The sequence below is a fragment of the Balaenoptera acutorostrata genome, chromosome 11 (assembly GCF_949987535.1).
Source record: "Balaenoptera acutorostrata chromosome 11, mBalAcu1.1, whole genome shotgun sequence".
NCBI lineage: Eukaryota > Metazoa > Chordata > Mammalia > Artiodactyla > Balaenopteridae > Balaenoptera > Balaenoptera acutorostrata.
In genome coordinates this window covers 84,409,212-84,424,942 of record NC_080074.1, presented here as the reverse complement: position 1 = coordinate 84,424,942, position 15,731 = coordinate 84,409,212, and the positions used below count along the sequence as shown (strand labels likewise).

The 15,731-nt window shown below is 33.7% G+C and overlaps 1 protein-coding gene across 1 annotated transcript in view; it reads right to left on the bottom strand.

The window, feature by feature from the left end:
* Positions 1 to 585: 585 nt before the first annotated feature.
* The window catches only part of INTS13 (integrator complex subunit 13), a 34,750-nt gene continuing 19,604 nt past the window's right edge, over positions 586 to 15,731 (bottom strand). Inside the window, exons 9-17 of the mRNA XM_007194870.3 lie at positions 15,325 to 15,414; positions 15,028 to 15,117; positions 13,728 to 13,906; positions 12,443 to 12,613; positions 12,027 to 12,181; positions 11,490 to 11,720; positions 8,016 to 8,155; positions 2,389 to 2,524; positions 586 to 1,562 (exon numbers count right to left, since the gene is read on the bottom strand). Of these exons, the coding sequence (XP_007194932.1) occupies positions 1,523 to 1,562; positions 2,389 to 2,524; positions 8,016 to 8,155; positions 11,490 to 11,720; positions 12,027 to 12,181; positions 12,443 to 12,613; positions 13,728 to 13,906; positions 15,028 to 15,117; positions 15,325 to 15,414 (1,232 nt within the window). The 3' untranslated portion in view covers positions 586 to 1,522. The remainder of the gene's footprint in view (positions 1,563 to 2,388; positions 2,525 to 8,015; positions 8,156 to 11,489; positions 11,721 to 12,026; positions 12,182 to 12,442; positions 12,614 to 13,727; positions 13,907 to 15,027; positions 15,118 to 15,324; positions 15,415 to 15,731) is intronic.

The following is a 15,731-nucleotide window of genomic DNA, read 5'->3' as shown; positions in this document are numbered from 1 at the left end:
GGAATGATATAGAAAGCTACTCGTACAGTAGTTCAAAATGCAGTCACAGAAACATTCTACCAGTTGGTAGAACACAGTAACAGCAGTATATATGCAAAAATAATACTTAAAAATGGAGACTGAAATGTAGATAAGACTGTCAACAAGTAGCATGTCCTTAGCACACGGGAAAGGAGGAAGCACAAATTGAGAGTAAAAAAAGGGTCTCTTTGAAATGGGTCATAAAGAAAAGATTTTTGAATCAAGAACTAAACCAGGGACTCCAACTTGGTACAAGCTGAATGGGTATCAAGGATAAGACACAAAAGGTCAGAACTCAACCACAAGTAAATATGATCCAGTAATTCAGTACTGGGTTACAGCTCCTGAAATCTTGCAAGTCTAGGCGCTAATTAGGCCTGGCCATGCTTTTGAGTGGTGTATATCTAAACACAGTGGTAAGGAATAAAAATGGCTCTAGCTTAGGGGAGAGGGCAGATGCAAGGGCTAAGAATGATACAGGAGTTGATAAAGGAGAACAGTGTATATTTCACTGGATTGACAAGCCTGCTGAACCCTTATTTAACCACCAGTTATTTTTTTTAAATAAAAAATACTGAATCTCTATATTTAAACAAAGAGCTTTTCCCCTTCTCTAATAGATACTCAAGGAAAAATGACAAGCCTAGAATTAGCATTTAACATTGAAATAACATGTTTCTTGCAACATGTTATGAGCTTCCAGAAGCAGCACAGGAAGAAGACTCACCAAATATACACCATATAACCATGACATTTCTGAGAGATGAGGAGACCAAGATTCTTTTCTGGGATTAAAACAAGTAACACAGTAACTTTTCTTTCTTCCAAGTCTGCGAAGCAATCTCCTTCATGCTTCTCTTTCAACATGAAAAGTTAATGAACAATAAGTTTTTAGCATAAAAAGTATATATAACATCATCCAATATGGGTAAACATAAATTTACCCCAACTACCTGAAAACTCTGCTTTTAAGTAGGCAACACACACACAAAACAACTTAAATTAAAATACAAAATAAACAAACAAAAAACATTATTTTTTGGAAAAGCACTGCATATGCTGCAGGTTCATAGGCAATATTTTATATTAAACGTAAATCTCACCCAAATTGTTAAAATTTCTTAAAAATTTCTCAAAATTGTCAGCCATTATATGAATATTAGCTTTTTCCTAAAGGAATACTCTGATATTTTGCATTTCAGATATTTTAAGAGTTTTATTTGGCAAAGAGAAGCCTAAGAATTTTTTAAAAAACATTTCCAGAGGGAACACCCTTTACCATAAAATAAATTTGTTTAATTTGGGAGGACAAATGTATATTTCTGACATATGTGCCAATTTTACAATTAATACAAAAAAGATAAAGTTAGTTGAAATATTTTAAAAATGTAAAAACCAGTCCAGGCAACATAACTATACAATCTTGCTGTAAAAGTTCTTATATCAAATTCCATCCAAAATATTTATGCAATATACTAAATTCAGTTGCTCAAGTCACTCTTCACTGCCGGCTGGCTTTTCCATTTTCTGTTGTCTCCATTCTGAAAAATAGGAGGAAAAAAATGAGTTGGTAAAATAAAACATTCATTAACTACCAATATTTTTTCTCCTTATCTAACTTTTAAATGAAATTAAAATTTAATATATTCATAGAACAGAAGCATGTAAGCACTTTAGAAAATGACTAAAGTTAGGGTTCCCCCTGGTTAGTTTAACTTCCTCATTTTGCAAATGAGTGAAAATTGAGGCAGGCCCAGAGAGACTACATGACTTCCCCAAGGTTTTATTTCAAAGGCCACTGGTGTTTTTCACTATACTGCTCCAAGCAAACTAAGGAAAAAAATCTCTTCCATTTTGATAAGGATTTATTTCCTTTTCCACTAAAGAAATTCCTTTATCAATACACTTTTAAGAGAATTTCTTCCAAAAAAGGTTAAAATAACCATTTAAATTATTTTAGATTTATTCTAATAAATCTTCAATTATTTTTAGATTTTAGATTTATTCAATTAAAATCAATATTCCTAATACCATATTACTTACTAGGAAAATATTTTCTCCCTGTTATTTTATACAAGAGTCAATGTTGCATACTACGTTTTCTCTACAATTTTTCCCTCTATGATGTTTAATGAACATTCACGGTTACAATCAATAATATCAGGTCTTTTACAAGTACCAAGAATCAAAGAAGGTAATTTTTTTTCTCTTCATAAGTAACACATATGAGTCCATAATATTATAAGTAGTAAAAGTTATTATAAGTAATAAAAAAATTGCTGAACACAACAAACAAGCAGTGTTTATTTTTTTAAACTTACTATAAGGCAATTAATAAAACTAATTTCTACAATAATGAATACAAACCCATTTTCCTCTTTAAGATGTTGATATAACTCAGCTCTGTTATTAACAGAGTTCAAACGTCCAGCAAACTCCTGATGTTTTCTGGAATTGGCAGTATTGATTCTATTACTCCATAAGGATAATAAGGACACTGGCCCTGGTGTAATATTTGAAAGAGAACAAAGGTAGAATAATTCATTACTTCAAAATTTACAAACTTAACAAATTTACCCCTTAGTCTATTGTTCACTTTATATAATTTAAGCAATACCATCTTCCCTTTATTCTAAAGTTTGTATGTGTTTAGGGGTCCCCAAGACCACCTACTAGAGGTTCAGTGATTTGCTGGAAGGACTCAAATGACTAAACATAAAGTTACAGTCACAGCTAGGAATCATTACAACAGCACAGTAAGGACACATAGCCAAACCAGTGTGGGGAAAAGACACAGTAGTCAAAGACTAGAGAAATCAATTTGCAGGCTTTCCATGCTCTCTCCCTCCCATGAGGGTTCACACAAGAGTGCATACTCCCTCCAGCAGCAAAAATGCAGTGATGTATGTACAATATTTCTGCCAGAAAAGAACATTTAAGACTCCAGACTGGAGTTCCAGGTTTTTCTGGGGGCTGGTCACGTAGGCATTCCCTGCCTAACTACAACTACCAAAATTCCAGACTCCCAGAAGGAAAGCAGGTGTTCAGTTCAGATATAAGGCAAAATAACTTCATCATTTGGGGAATGTTTCAAAAGCCATATTCCCAGATGTCAGCCAAGGGCGAAACTTGAAAGCAGGCTTTTCTAATGATAATAGTCTCAGGCCTGCTATAGTTAACTCTTTTCTACACAATAGAAACGGCAGAAAACATTCTCTAACACCATATACAAAAATAAACTCAAAATGGATTAAAGACCTAAATGTAAGACCATTAACCATAAAACTCCTAGAGGAAAACATAGGCAGAATACTCTTTGACATAAATCATAGCAATTATTTTTTTCTGATCTGTTTCCTAAAGCAAAAATAAACAAATGGAACCTAATTAAACTTAGAAGCTTTTGCACAGCAAAGGAAACCATCAACAAAACAAAATCACAACCTACTAAATGGGATAAAATATTTGCAAATGATATGACTGATAAGGGGTTAACATCCAAAATATATAAACAGCTCTTACAACTCAACATCAAAACAAGCAAACAAACAAACAACTTAATTTAAAAATTGGCAAAAGACCCGAATAGGCATTTTTCCAAAGAGGAAATGCAGATGGTCAACAGGCACATGAAAAGATACTCAAATCAGTAATAATCAGGGAAATGAAAATCAAAACCACAGTGAGATATCACCTCACACCTGTGAGAATGGCTACTGTCAAAAAGAACACAGATAACAAACGCTAGCAAGGATATGGAGAAAAGGGAACCCTTGTGCACTGTTGGTGGGAATGTAAATTGGTGCATCCACTGTGGAAAACAGTACGGAGGTTTCTCAAAAATCTAAAAATAGAACTACCATATGACCCAGCAATTCCACTCCTGGGTATATATCCAAAAAAAAAAAACAAAAACACTAATTAAAAAAGATACATGTACCCCAATGCTCATAGCAACATTATTTACAATTGTCAAAATATGGAAGCAACCTAAGTGTCCATCAACAGATGAATAAAGAAGATGTGGTGTGTGTGTGTGTGTCTGTGTCTGTGTGTGCGTATATGTATGTATACATATATAGACATACATACAATGGGAGACTACCCAGCCACAAAAAGGAATGAAATTTTGCCATTTGCAACAACATAGGTGGACTTGGAGGGTATGATGCTAAGTGAAAGAAGTCAGACAGAAAGACAAATACTGTATATCACTTATATGTGGAATCTCAAAAATACAACAAACCAGTGAATATAACAAAAAAGAAGCAGACTCACAGATATAGAAAACAAACTAGTAATTACCAGTGGGGAGAAGAAAGGGGGGAGGGTTACCAGTGGGAGGAGGGAAGGGGGGAGGGGGTTAAGAGGTATAAACTATTATGCATAAAATTAGCTACAAGGATATACTGTACAACACTGGGAATACAGCTAATATTTTATAATAACTATAAATGGAGTATAACATTTAAAAATTGTGAACTGTACATCTGTAACATATAATATTGTACACCAACTATACTTCAATATAAATAAATATAAATAAACTATAAATAAACTATAAATAAATATAAATAAACTATACTTCAAAAATAAATAAATAAATAGATAGATAAATAAAATTATAGCACTCCTAAAAGAAAACATAGAAATAAATCTTTGTGACTTTGGGTTAGCAAAGATTTCTCACATATAACACCAAAACCATATCATAAAAGAAAAAAATTTATATATTGAACTTCATCAAAATTAGAAACTTCTGCTCTGCAAAAGTCGCCCTCAGGAGAGGGACAATCCACAGACTTGGAGAAAACATTTGCAAATCACATATCCAACATAAGATTTGTACCCAGAATAAATTTAAAATTCTCAAAATTCAACAATAAAAACCCCCCAAACAACCAATTTAAAAATGAGCAAAATATCTGAATGGACCTTCATCAAAGAAGACATACAGCTGGCAAATAAGCAAATGAAATGATGCTCGCCATCAAAGTCGTGAGAGAAAATATAAATTAAAACCACAAGGAAATACTACTACATACTTATTAGAAGAGAAAAAAAATCGTGACAACACCAAGTGCTGTCAAGGGTGCAGAACAACCAGAACTCTCACTAACTCCTGGTGGGAATGCACATGTACAGCCACTTGGAAAAATGAGTTGGAACTTTCTAATAAAGTCAGTCATATACAATGGAATAATAAAAAAAAAACCTAATGATAAACACACAACGCAGATGAATCACAAATGCATTATGTTCTATGAAATAAGCCAACCTCAAAAGGCAGCACACTCTATGATTTTATTTATATGACAGTCTGAGAAAGGCACAATCATAGGGGGAAAAAGACACATCAATGGTTATGAGGGATTGGGGGTAGGGCAGTGTAGGACGAGCAGAACTGTTCTATATCCGACTGTGGTAGTGGCTGTTACACAACTGTATACATGGTCTAAACTCACAGACTGTGCACCAGAGAGAGTTTATATTACTGCATATCAATTTTCCATAATAACTTAACAAAATTAGAAACATTTTTTCTTATTATAAAACTAATACATATTCATTAGATAAAATGTAGAAAACAGCAAGACATATAAAGAGGGGAAATCAACCATAATACTACTGCTCTAACAACTATATTTTTTTTAATGCCAATCTATAGCAATAAAATTACATTTCGGTTTTTCTATTATTGCATTACACAAAGAGAGGTGAACAGATTTTCACCAAATCTATAGGGCATGTTTGGAATAGCCCAACCTTCCATGCAGACTACACAGCAAGCACAAAATTCACTTTGGAGAGTCCTAGGAAGTTATTTTCCAAAGCAGATGAAACTGAGGTACAAGAAAAGACCCATATCAAATTGCTGATCAGAAGAGACATATGACTTAGGTTGTAAAATAGAATGAAAGAAGAAACAAACAAGTTGCAAGTACCAGTCTTGACTGGAAAGTTACAAGGGCAGGCAGTGATTTGCAATCAAGTTGCTTCTCATATGGGCCACTCTATATAGTGTTTCCAGGGTGAAAAGCTTCAGGGATCTATTTAATTGAATTATAGGTGATATTTCATCTAAGTGACATGCTCTAGTGCATATGTGTATAAAAACTTCTTTTAAAACAAAGTGGACATCATGGTATATATGGTTGTGTAAGCTGCATTTTAAATTTAACTTATTATAAATTAATTCATTAACTTTTTCATTTAACAAATAATAACTGAACTTCTACTATGAACCAGGGACTGTAGTGGGTGGTAATGAAAATTTACAACAGTAAATTTTTAAAAGCCCCTGCCTTCGAAATGTTTCAGCCGAATAGTAGAGGCAACATATCAATCAGCAATGTCAATGAAGTACTCTAAGTGCTACCATAGTATTAATCATGGGATGCAATGGAAACACAAAGAAGTACCTGACTTAATTGTGAAAGGAGGTCCTCAGGGAAGTCTTTCCTGAAAAAGTATTTATTTAAGTTAAAATCTGAATGATATACATTAGCGAGAGGAAAGAGTGGGTATTTGTGAAAATAGTTATTCTGAGGCTTTATAAATTCCACCCTACGGGCACACCATCATTTAAGTCATTCTCTTGCTAATTCATGTTTCAGTTGCTTGCAACTTTTTGCTACTATAAATAATAATTTTTAGAGTTCTATTTTCCAAACAGTGTTGAAGCATTGCTTAGATTAAACCTAAATTAACCTCATCGTAATCAGCAGTGGCATGTGAGTAATAGAATAATTTACCAATAGACATTTATTTAAATCCCATTATTTTCCAGGTACCCTGGCAAATGCCTGAAAGACAAATATGATAAGATCGCCCTTACCTCTAATTTCAAAGAAATCAGTGAACTGGACAATATTAACATGTATTACAATATATACTACAACAGTAGTATATAAAAAAACAAACAATCCCACCTTCTCCCTAGGATGAGCCGCCAATAATTGTAACCAGCTCTGAGGTCTTACATAAAGGCACAGTGGTAAGAACTCAGTCCTTTGTCATACCATTTCCCATTTACCCTGAAAGAACTGAATTTAGTTTACCTTCAAGATAACTAAGGCCTACAGTGATTTCAGGCACTCCCAAACCCAAATCCTACCTTTGACTGCTAGAATTCCTCAAGAGGAAATTCAGCTTTTCAGCCTATAACTAAGACATAAAAGGCATTACAATAAAAATATTGTTTGTAATACCTTTACTGAAACCCATTCACAAGACATTTAAATTTATCAATAAATGGGGATATTAGATCCTTCCCTAAGTTCAGTAACAGCTTAGAGAAAAGAGTCTGTCCTCCATAACCTAGCACTTAGTATAGTATTAGAAACACACACAGATTCAAGTTTATGTAATTAAAATTTCTTAAACCACAGACTTTACAGTAGAAGTGTTTATCTTCCAAAGGCTTCATTAATAAAGCTATGACACTATGTTTCCTTTAAAGCTGACAAATGGGACTTCCCTGGTGGCACAGTGGTTAAGAATCCGCCTGCCAATGCAGGTGACACGGGTTCGAGCCCTGGTCCAGGAAGATCCCACATGCCGTGGAGCAACTAAGCCCATGTGCCACAACTACTGAGCCTGCGCTCTAGAGACCGGGAGCCACAACTGCTGAGCCTGCATGCCACAACTGCTGAGGCCCACGCACCTAGAGCCCATGCTCCGCAACAAGAGAAGCCACCGCAATGAGAAGCCTACGCACTGCAACGAAGAGTGGCCCCCGCTCACCGCAACTAGAGAAAGCCCATGCACAGCAACGAAGACCCAACGCAGCCAAAAATAAATTTAAAAAAAAAAAAAAAAAGCTGACAAATGTATTTACTGCCTATATTTTCCAAGGCTGTGAACAAAGGGTCCCCTAAACAACATCAGGAGCAGTGAGTAGCTCTTCCTCACACACAACATAAAAGGACACTGTACAAGAGAACTAAACTGGAAAACTTTTTACAAACATAGTTACCGCAGTTCTACCTTACCTTTTGATTTTTCTACTGGTGGAGTTTCATCCATCTCAACAAGAGGCTTTTTATTTGGAGGTTCTGGGGAATCAGGTGAATCTTTGATAATCTCAGCTTCAGCCAACTCTTCTTTCCCACGTTCTAAGATTCCTTTTAATCTTTCAGAGGGACAAATAATAAAAACTTAAAAGTTTAAATTCTTAGAAATCTGAATGGTTCAATAATTAAACTAGACTTTACATACCAATCAATAAAAGATACCTGGCTCTCACAACATAAGCTTAGGAACAAATCAGAAGCTATACCTCAATTTAAAATCAGGTAAGAGAACTTAACAAATTTAAACACAAGTTTCCCTATTCCTCCCTATAATGCAGTAATTCAGTAATGTAGTCAGCTGTAAAATGGAGCTAAAATTATAAAAGAAAATGAAGAAGAATTTATAAAGGTAAAAATTTAAAGGTCAGAAATAATGTGATCTCTGTTGCAACAAAAAGAATAAAATACCTAGGAATAAACCTACCTAAGGAGACAAAAGACCTGTATGCAGAAAACTGTAAGACACTGATGAAAGAAATTAAAGATGACACAAACAGATGGAGAGATATACTATGTTCTTGGATTGGAAGAATCAATATTGTGAAAATGACTATACTACCCAAAGCAATCTACAGATTCAATGCAATCCTTATCAAATTACCAATGGCATTTTTCACAGAACTAGAACAAAAAATCTTAAAATTTGTATGGAAACACAAAAGACCCCGGATAGTCAAAGCAGTCTTGAGGGAAAAAAACGGAGCTCGAGGAATCAGACTCTCTGACTTCAGACTATACTACAAAGCTACAGTAATCAAGACAATATGGTACTGGCACAAAAACAGAAATATAGATCAATGGAACAGGATAGAAAGCCCAGAGATAAACCCACGCACCTACCGTCAACTAATCTATGACAAAGGAGGCAAGGATATACAATGGAGAAAAGACAGTCTCTTCAGTAAGTGGTGCTGGGGAAACTGGACAGCTACATGTAAAAGAATGAAATTAGAACAGTCCCTAACACCATACACAAAAATAAACTCAAAATGGATTAGAGACTTAAATGTAAGACCAGACACTATAAAACTCTTAAAGGAAAACATAGGAAGAACACTCTTTGACATAAATCACAGCAAGATCTTTTTTGATCCACCTCCTAGAGTAATGGAAATAAAAACAAAAATAAACAAATGGGACCTAATGAAACTTAAAAGCTTTTGCACAGCAAAGGAAACTACAAACAAGATGAAAAGACAACCCTCAGAATGGAGAAAATATTTGCAAATGAATCAATGGACAAAGGATTAATCTCCAAAATATATAAACAGCTCATGCAGCTCAATATTAAAAAAACAAACAACCCAATCCAAAAATGGGCAGAAGACCTAAATAGACATTTCTCCAAAGAAGACATACAGATGGCCAAGAAGCACATGAAAAGCTGCTCAACATCACTAATTATTAGAGAAATGCAAATCAAAACTACAATGAGGTATCACCTTACACCAGTTAGAATGGGCATCATCAGAAAATCTACAAACAACAAATGCTGGAGAGGGTGTGGAGAAAAGGGAACCCTCTTGCACTGTTGGTGGGAATGTAAATTGATACAGCCACTATGGAGAACAGTATGGAGGTTCCTTAAAAAACTGAAAATAGAACTACCATACGACCCAGCAATCCCACTACTGGGCATATACCCAGAGAAAACCATAATTCAAAAAGACACATGCACCCCAATGTTCATTACAGCACTATTTACAATAGCCAGGTCATGGAAGCAACCTAAATGCCCAATGACAGAGGAATGGATAAAGATGTGGTACATATATACAATGGAATATTACTCAGCCATAAAAAGGAACGAAATTGGGTTATTTGTAGAGACATGGATGGATCTAGAGACTGTCATACAGAGTGAAGTAAGTCATAAAGAGAAAAGCAAATATTGTATATTAATGCATGTATGTGGAACCTAGAAAAATGGTACAGATGAACCGGTTTGCAGGGCAGAAATTGAGACACAGATGCAGAGAACAAATGTATGGACACCAAGTGGGGAAAGTGGCAGGGGGTGTTGGTGGTGTGATGAATTGGGAGATTGGAATTGACATATATACACTAATATGTATAAAATAGGTAACTAATAAGAACCTGCTGTATAAAAAATAAATAAAATAAAATTCAAAAAAAAAACAAATAATGTGATCTTTGGAAGATACTTCACAATTTTAATTTCTAAAGATATAGACAAAATACTATGTCAAATTACAAATAAGATTAAGAAATCTACTAGCATTTGTTCCCTAGTTTATGTACTGTGGAAATGTACTTATGTTCCTTAAGTTAGGAACTTAACTCCAAGCTTATTTTGAATTTCATCTACTTGAAGATCAGTGGGATTTGAATGAGAATATTCTTTCCCCCCTCTTCTTAAAGCAAGACAATTCTGTTTCAGAAACTCAGCAGCACTAAGGAAGAAGTGAACCTCTTCATAAAAGTGTCCTACTTATTTATGAATGAAATAATACACTTTCCAGAATTAGCTTCAAAATATTCAGGTGGGGGAGGTGGAGGGTGGTAGTGGTGAGGGGAATGGATGTGAATATATAAGAAATGAGATCTGCCATGAATTGATTAACTTTTAAAAGTAGATAATAGGTAACTCTTTATTCTACTCTTGTATTAAGTTTCCAATTTTCCACAGTAAGTTCTGTTTTTAAGGACTGACTACATTGCCATTGTAATAGTTACCTGGTTCTCTGCCTGATTTCTGGCAAGGGGGTAGAAGATAAAGCCAACTACTGATACTATGTCATGATATTTTTATTTATAGACCTTTATTACATTTTACGGTTTTTTCCAAATTTAACCCTGACATCTCTATATAAATCACGAACTGAGGAAAAGAGTGTACTATTGAGGAAGGTTTTCAGAATAGGACTATGATCTTTCATGCTTTCAAGGGTTTCCTATGCCTGTTTTTATAACAGCATCTTCCACACTTTGCTGTAAATTGCTCATTTACTTGCCTACCTCTACACAACACTGGCCACTCTTCCAGGGCAGGGACTGTATGCCAATTGCCTGGCACATCATGGGCAGTTAAGAAGCATTCACTGAAGAAAAGAAATAAAACTATGCCTTTGATGTTCATAACACATAAAAGCAACTACTGATACCAAAAATCATGTATTATGACTTTCGGAAGTTAATTAGGAAAAAAATTAAACACTATCTTTGCCCCAATAGTAAAAAATACCATACCTCTTTAAGCCCAAGAAAGACCTTCCAGACTTGAAGAATGATAAAATAATAGTTATAAAATACAATAAACACATATTAAATGAAGTACTAATAAATAAGGTCTGAATGTTCAAATGTGCCACATGTAGAATGGGATATGCCAAAAGGCACCACAGTGCTATGTTAATTTAATTAACAAATCACCTCTCTGAATCTTGCCAAGATTTCTCCTGTTCATAATCTTTCACTGCTTTCTCTGATTTGTCCTCTTTGTCCTCCCTTTTTCTTCCTCGTTTCTTTCGTTCTTCTTCTTCTGGGGGTTTGCTCCTACATGCCATTAGACATTCCAAGACTCTTTGATGTTTCTCCGAATTGTTGATATGGGCTCTGACAAGCGTTTCTAATTCATTCCACATGATACGGTACTGTTCATCTCTAAAGTAAAGATTCAAAATAATGTTCTTACAAAATACTCTTTAAATAACATCCAAGTGTCACTTGTTACTGATAAAGTTAAAAGAAATATTAAACATGGGTTTCCTTTCTCTTCCAACGGTGCAATTCTAAGTGATAATGTATCTAATTCTGCTATTTTATATTCTATATCATTTCATCTTAATCATATGTATGTGTATATACACACCCCCAAACATATAATTTACATATGGAATAAGTTAGCTCAAAAAAACAGTAAGTATCTAGAAAATGTGATATACGAGAAAGAAAGAAAAAAAACCCTACCTTTTAGGGCCTTTTCCTCTTGTACCAACTGTGGAAATAGGTAGAGGATCATTTTTTCTTTCCATATCAACTAAGTTGTATATTGTTTTTTGACAGTTTAACACATCTTCTTCTGTCAAAGATTCTTTCACAATAACACTGGCTAATGGAACTACCTGTTAGATTTAAAAAAAAAAAAAAAGAAAGAAAGAAGAAGAAAATCTGTCGTGAAAAATAAGTATCGAAGCATCTAGACAGTACTTGAATTGATTTTAAACATCACCATGGAGAACTAATCTATAACCATCACTTCCATTTTCTATTACTAATTCTTTAACTGTAGCAAACTCTTATATTTCATTCTTTGCTTGATAAATGTTATTTGTAAAGAATATATAACTAATCTAGAAGAAAAACTGAAACTATTTAACACTTACCGCTTGCATGTTAAAGATGGTGGTCTGTGAAATAATCATAGGCCAGTAACGGGTGTGTTTTTCTAACTGATCTTTTGCTCGTTCCAAAGGGATCTCAAGACTTCCATCAATTTTATATCTGGGGTCTAGAAAAGGAGTTAATCTGTTTTCCCTCATAAATTCACCAAAATCCTAATGATAACCAAATAAGATAAAATTAGAAACTATTTTCTAATGTTTCAGCACGGATTACATGTAACAGTCTGTTCCCCTGAGGTCTTCTGTCCTGTGATATGCAACAAAGCATTTTCTCTAACAGCCCGCCCTCCACACACTAATTTCTTCCCTTCTTTATGAACATGAAACTTATCAGCCTTTATTCAATGGAGATGAAGAAAGCTTCACACATTAATACATTCATGGTTCTTTCCACTTTTTAAAAACACTCATTTTTCTTCACCCCTATAATTTAACTCTTTTCTATTATATGCAGATAAAAGAATAAGTTCATCACATTAGAATACCATTTTGCTTACTTAAAAATTACCTTAATACAATACCAAAATGTTAACAGTGGTTATCTTTGAATGATGGAATTACAGGTAATTAATAGTCTTTGTTTTTGCTTTTTTTATAAAAAGAATCTACATTTTCTAAATTTTCTACAATGAATACTTACTAGCTTTCTCCTTATTTAAAAAATTATGTAAAAATAAAAATGAAAAGCCTAATCAAAAACAATTACAGTACAAAACACTTTGTGGTTTACAAAGTATATTCATACACATCATTCACATTTAATTTTTATAACCACCTTGAAAAATAGACAGCCATGAAATATCAAAGAGGGGTGGAAGAGTGAAAAATTCAAATCAGAACAATACAATTTCTACCAAAAATAGATAAAATTTCCTTGTATGTACCTCTCAATACTATAAAAATTTATAAAAATTTATTTTCGAAGTAGCAGAATCCAAACTTTCAAATGTTTATGCTTGGCACTTAAGTTACTAGAAATAAAATTCCACCTAAAATATTAGTTTGAATCAACTTCCATTCTCTCCTATAATTCCAGCGTGTGTCAATGCTATTCAGATACTTCTCAACATACACTGAGTATGTAAGGAAGACAACATAGTGATAAACAGCTCTTTTGAGCAAGTACTGCAGGAAATTCACCTAATTAAAACAATAATAAAAAACCAACTTCTCTAAACTTCTTTTTGCCACAGATCTTAGCATATAATAGGTACTCTATGTACTTGCTGAATGACAGACTCAAAATTTATAGATATTAGAGTCTTACTGTAATCCGGTAGTCTGTAACTCTTCCTCCACATCCTTCACTAATTGAAGGCGGATCTTCTAGAATGGATCGAGAACTGCTAAGGACGTGCAAAAAAATCTCTCCTCCATGGCTACTAAGCATATGACTAATGACTTTGGAACCTGACTTTCGTGGTTGTTCCAATAAAACAGAACGACCTGTCAAAAACAAGATTACTCTATCAGTAATGAAATCCCAAGGGCTCTTAGTTCTTCCCTTAAGATTTATGTCTAGATTTTTCATTTTATTTATTGCTCTTCATATTTTAACCAGCATTGCTAATTGAGTGTATCTGCATATCAAGTCCTAAAAATCTGAATTCTAGCCTTAGCTTTCTCTTTGCTTCTCCAAGCTTACATAGTTACACAGTTTTCCAAAGTAAGTACAGTGGTCTCTGGTATAATGTTTGGTTATATTATTCATTCAATTACAAGTTCATACAAAATTTTTCTCCTGGACATCAAGAAGAAAAGTGGGACAACTCTTAAATAACCCTTAGGTTATCAAAGCTACAAACCATTTGGGGGAGAAAGCAAGTCTCACTTCACTTCTACAATACCTCCGTATTGGCACTGTTACTTTAACTACTTGCTACTTTACATGACCAAATGTTATTTAATCTGAACATTACATAATCTGATAATCAAACTGTGCTTAATATAACAATGAAATTAACCTTATGATAAAGGCAGAGTAACTCTTTACAACAGTGGTTCCAAAACCTAGTTATTATAAGAATCATCAGAGGAGCCATCAGAATTTAGATTTAGCAAATGGAATTCAATAATTTTTAAAAAAATTTTTTACACAAGGAAACCTAGGATTTAAAGTCGTATTTGTAAGAATCATATGGTATATTATTGAAAATAAGATATTTATCTATAATAAAGATATAGTGTTTAAAGAGAAATAATTCCATATATATTTTGTAATTTAAAATTCAATAGGCCAAGATAAACAAGTTTATATTATTCTATCTTCCAAAAAAAATCAACTTAGACTCTAAATGTCAAATTTTTTAAATGAAAATTCTAAAAAATATATTAAGTAAATTTACTTAGATACAATAGTCTGAAAGACAAAGTCAACTTATTTTTAAACATCAGTAAAACTGTTAAAGGGTATTTACCATTATATAAATTTAAAACAGCTTTGGGAAATAAAATGGTTAGACTATATTGAAGAAAACAGCTTTTCGAGAATTCACATTTTCACATATTCTCACTAATGATTTCACTTGTCATAATCTCAGTCAAAACAATTAAATGATGAAAGTTACCATTTAGAAGAAAATTAGTAAGGCAGGAGGAAGGTCTACTATTTACATCTACGGGTGAAATTCGGTAAGCGCCAGTGCAATAGTGTAATTCTGAAATAGAAGAAAACACTGATTTGAAAGAATATAAAGAAATATTTCCACAATTAAAACAGAAAAACAAGCAAAAACAAAAGCTTGTTCCTTGATCCTCTAAAACAATGAAAAACAAAAATTCAAAAAGAAACAAATAATCCCTACACAATACTTAAAGAATCTTTTGATTATTCTTTTCTCTTTCAATTATTTTTAAATACCTACCAATGTTATTTGTCCTTGGTGTGCACCACTTTAACGTTATTGTTTCTTTAAATGAGCCTTCTCTACTGCTTCCACTTAAGTGGTTATCACCTTTAAAAATAAGTTAGAGAAATAATAACATTACTAAATAATCACAAACTTCAAATGTGACAAGATTTCCAAGAGTTTAAGGTCTATAAGAGAAAATACCTCTGGGAGAACATCTTTTTTTAGAAAGTCTCCTAGAAAAATACCAAATTGAGTTTGATATCAGTTATTATTAAAATAAGTACTTTGGGCTTCCCTGGTGGCGCAGGGGTTGAGAATCTGCCTGCCAATGCAGGAGACACGGGTTCGAGCCCTGGTCTGGGAAGATCCCACATGCCGCGGAGCAACTGGGCCCGTGAGCCACAACTACTGAGCCTGTG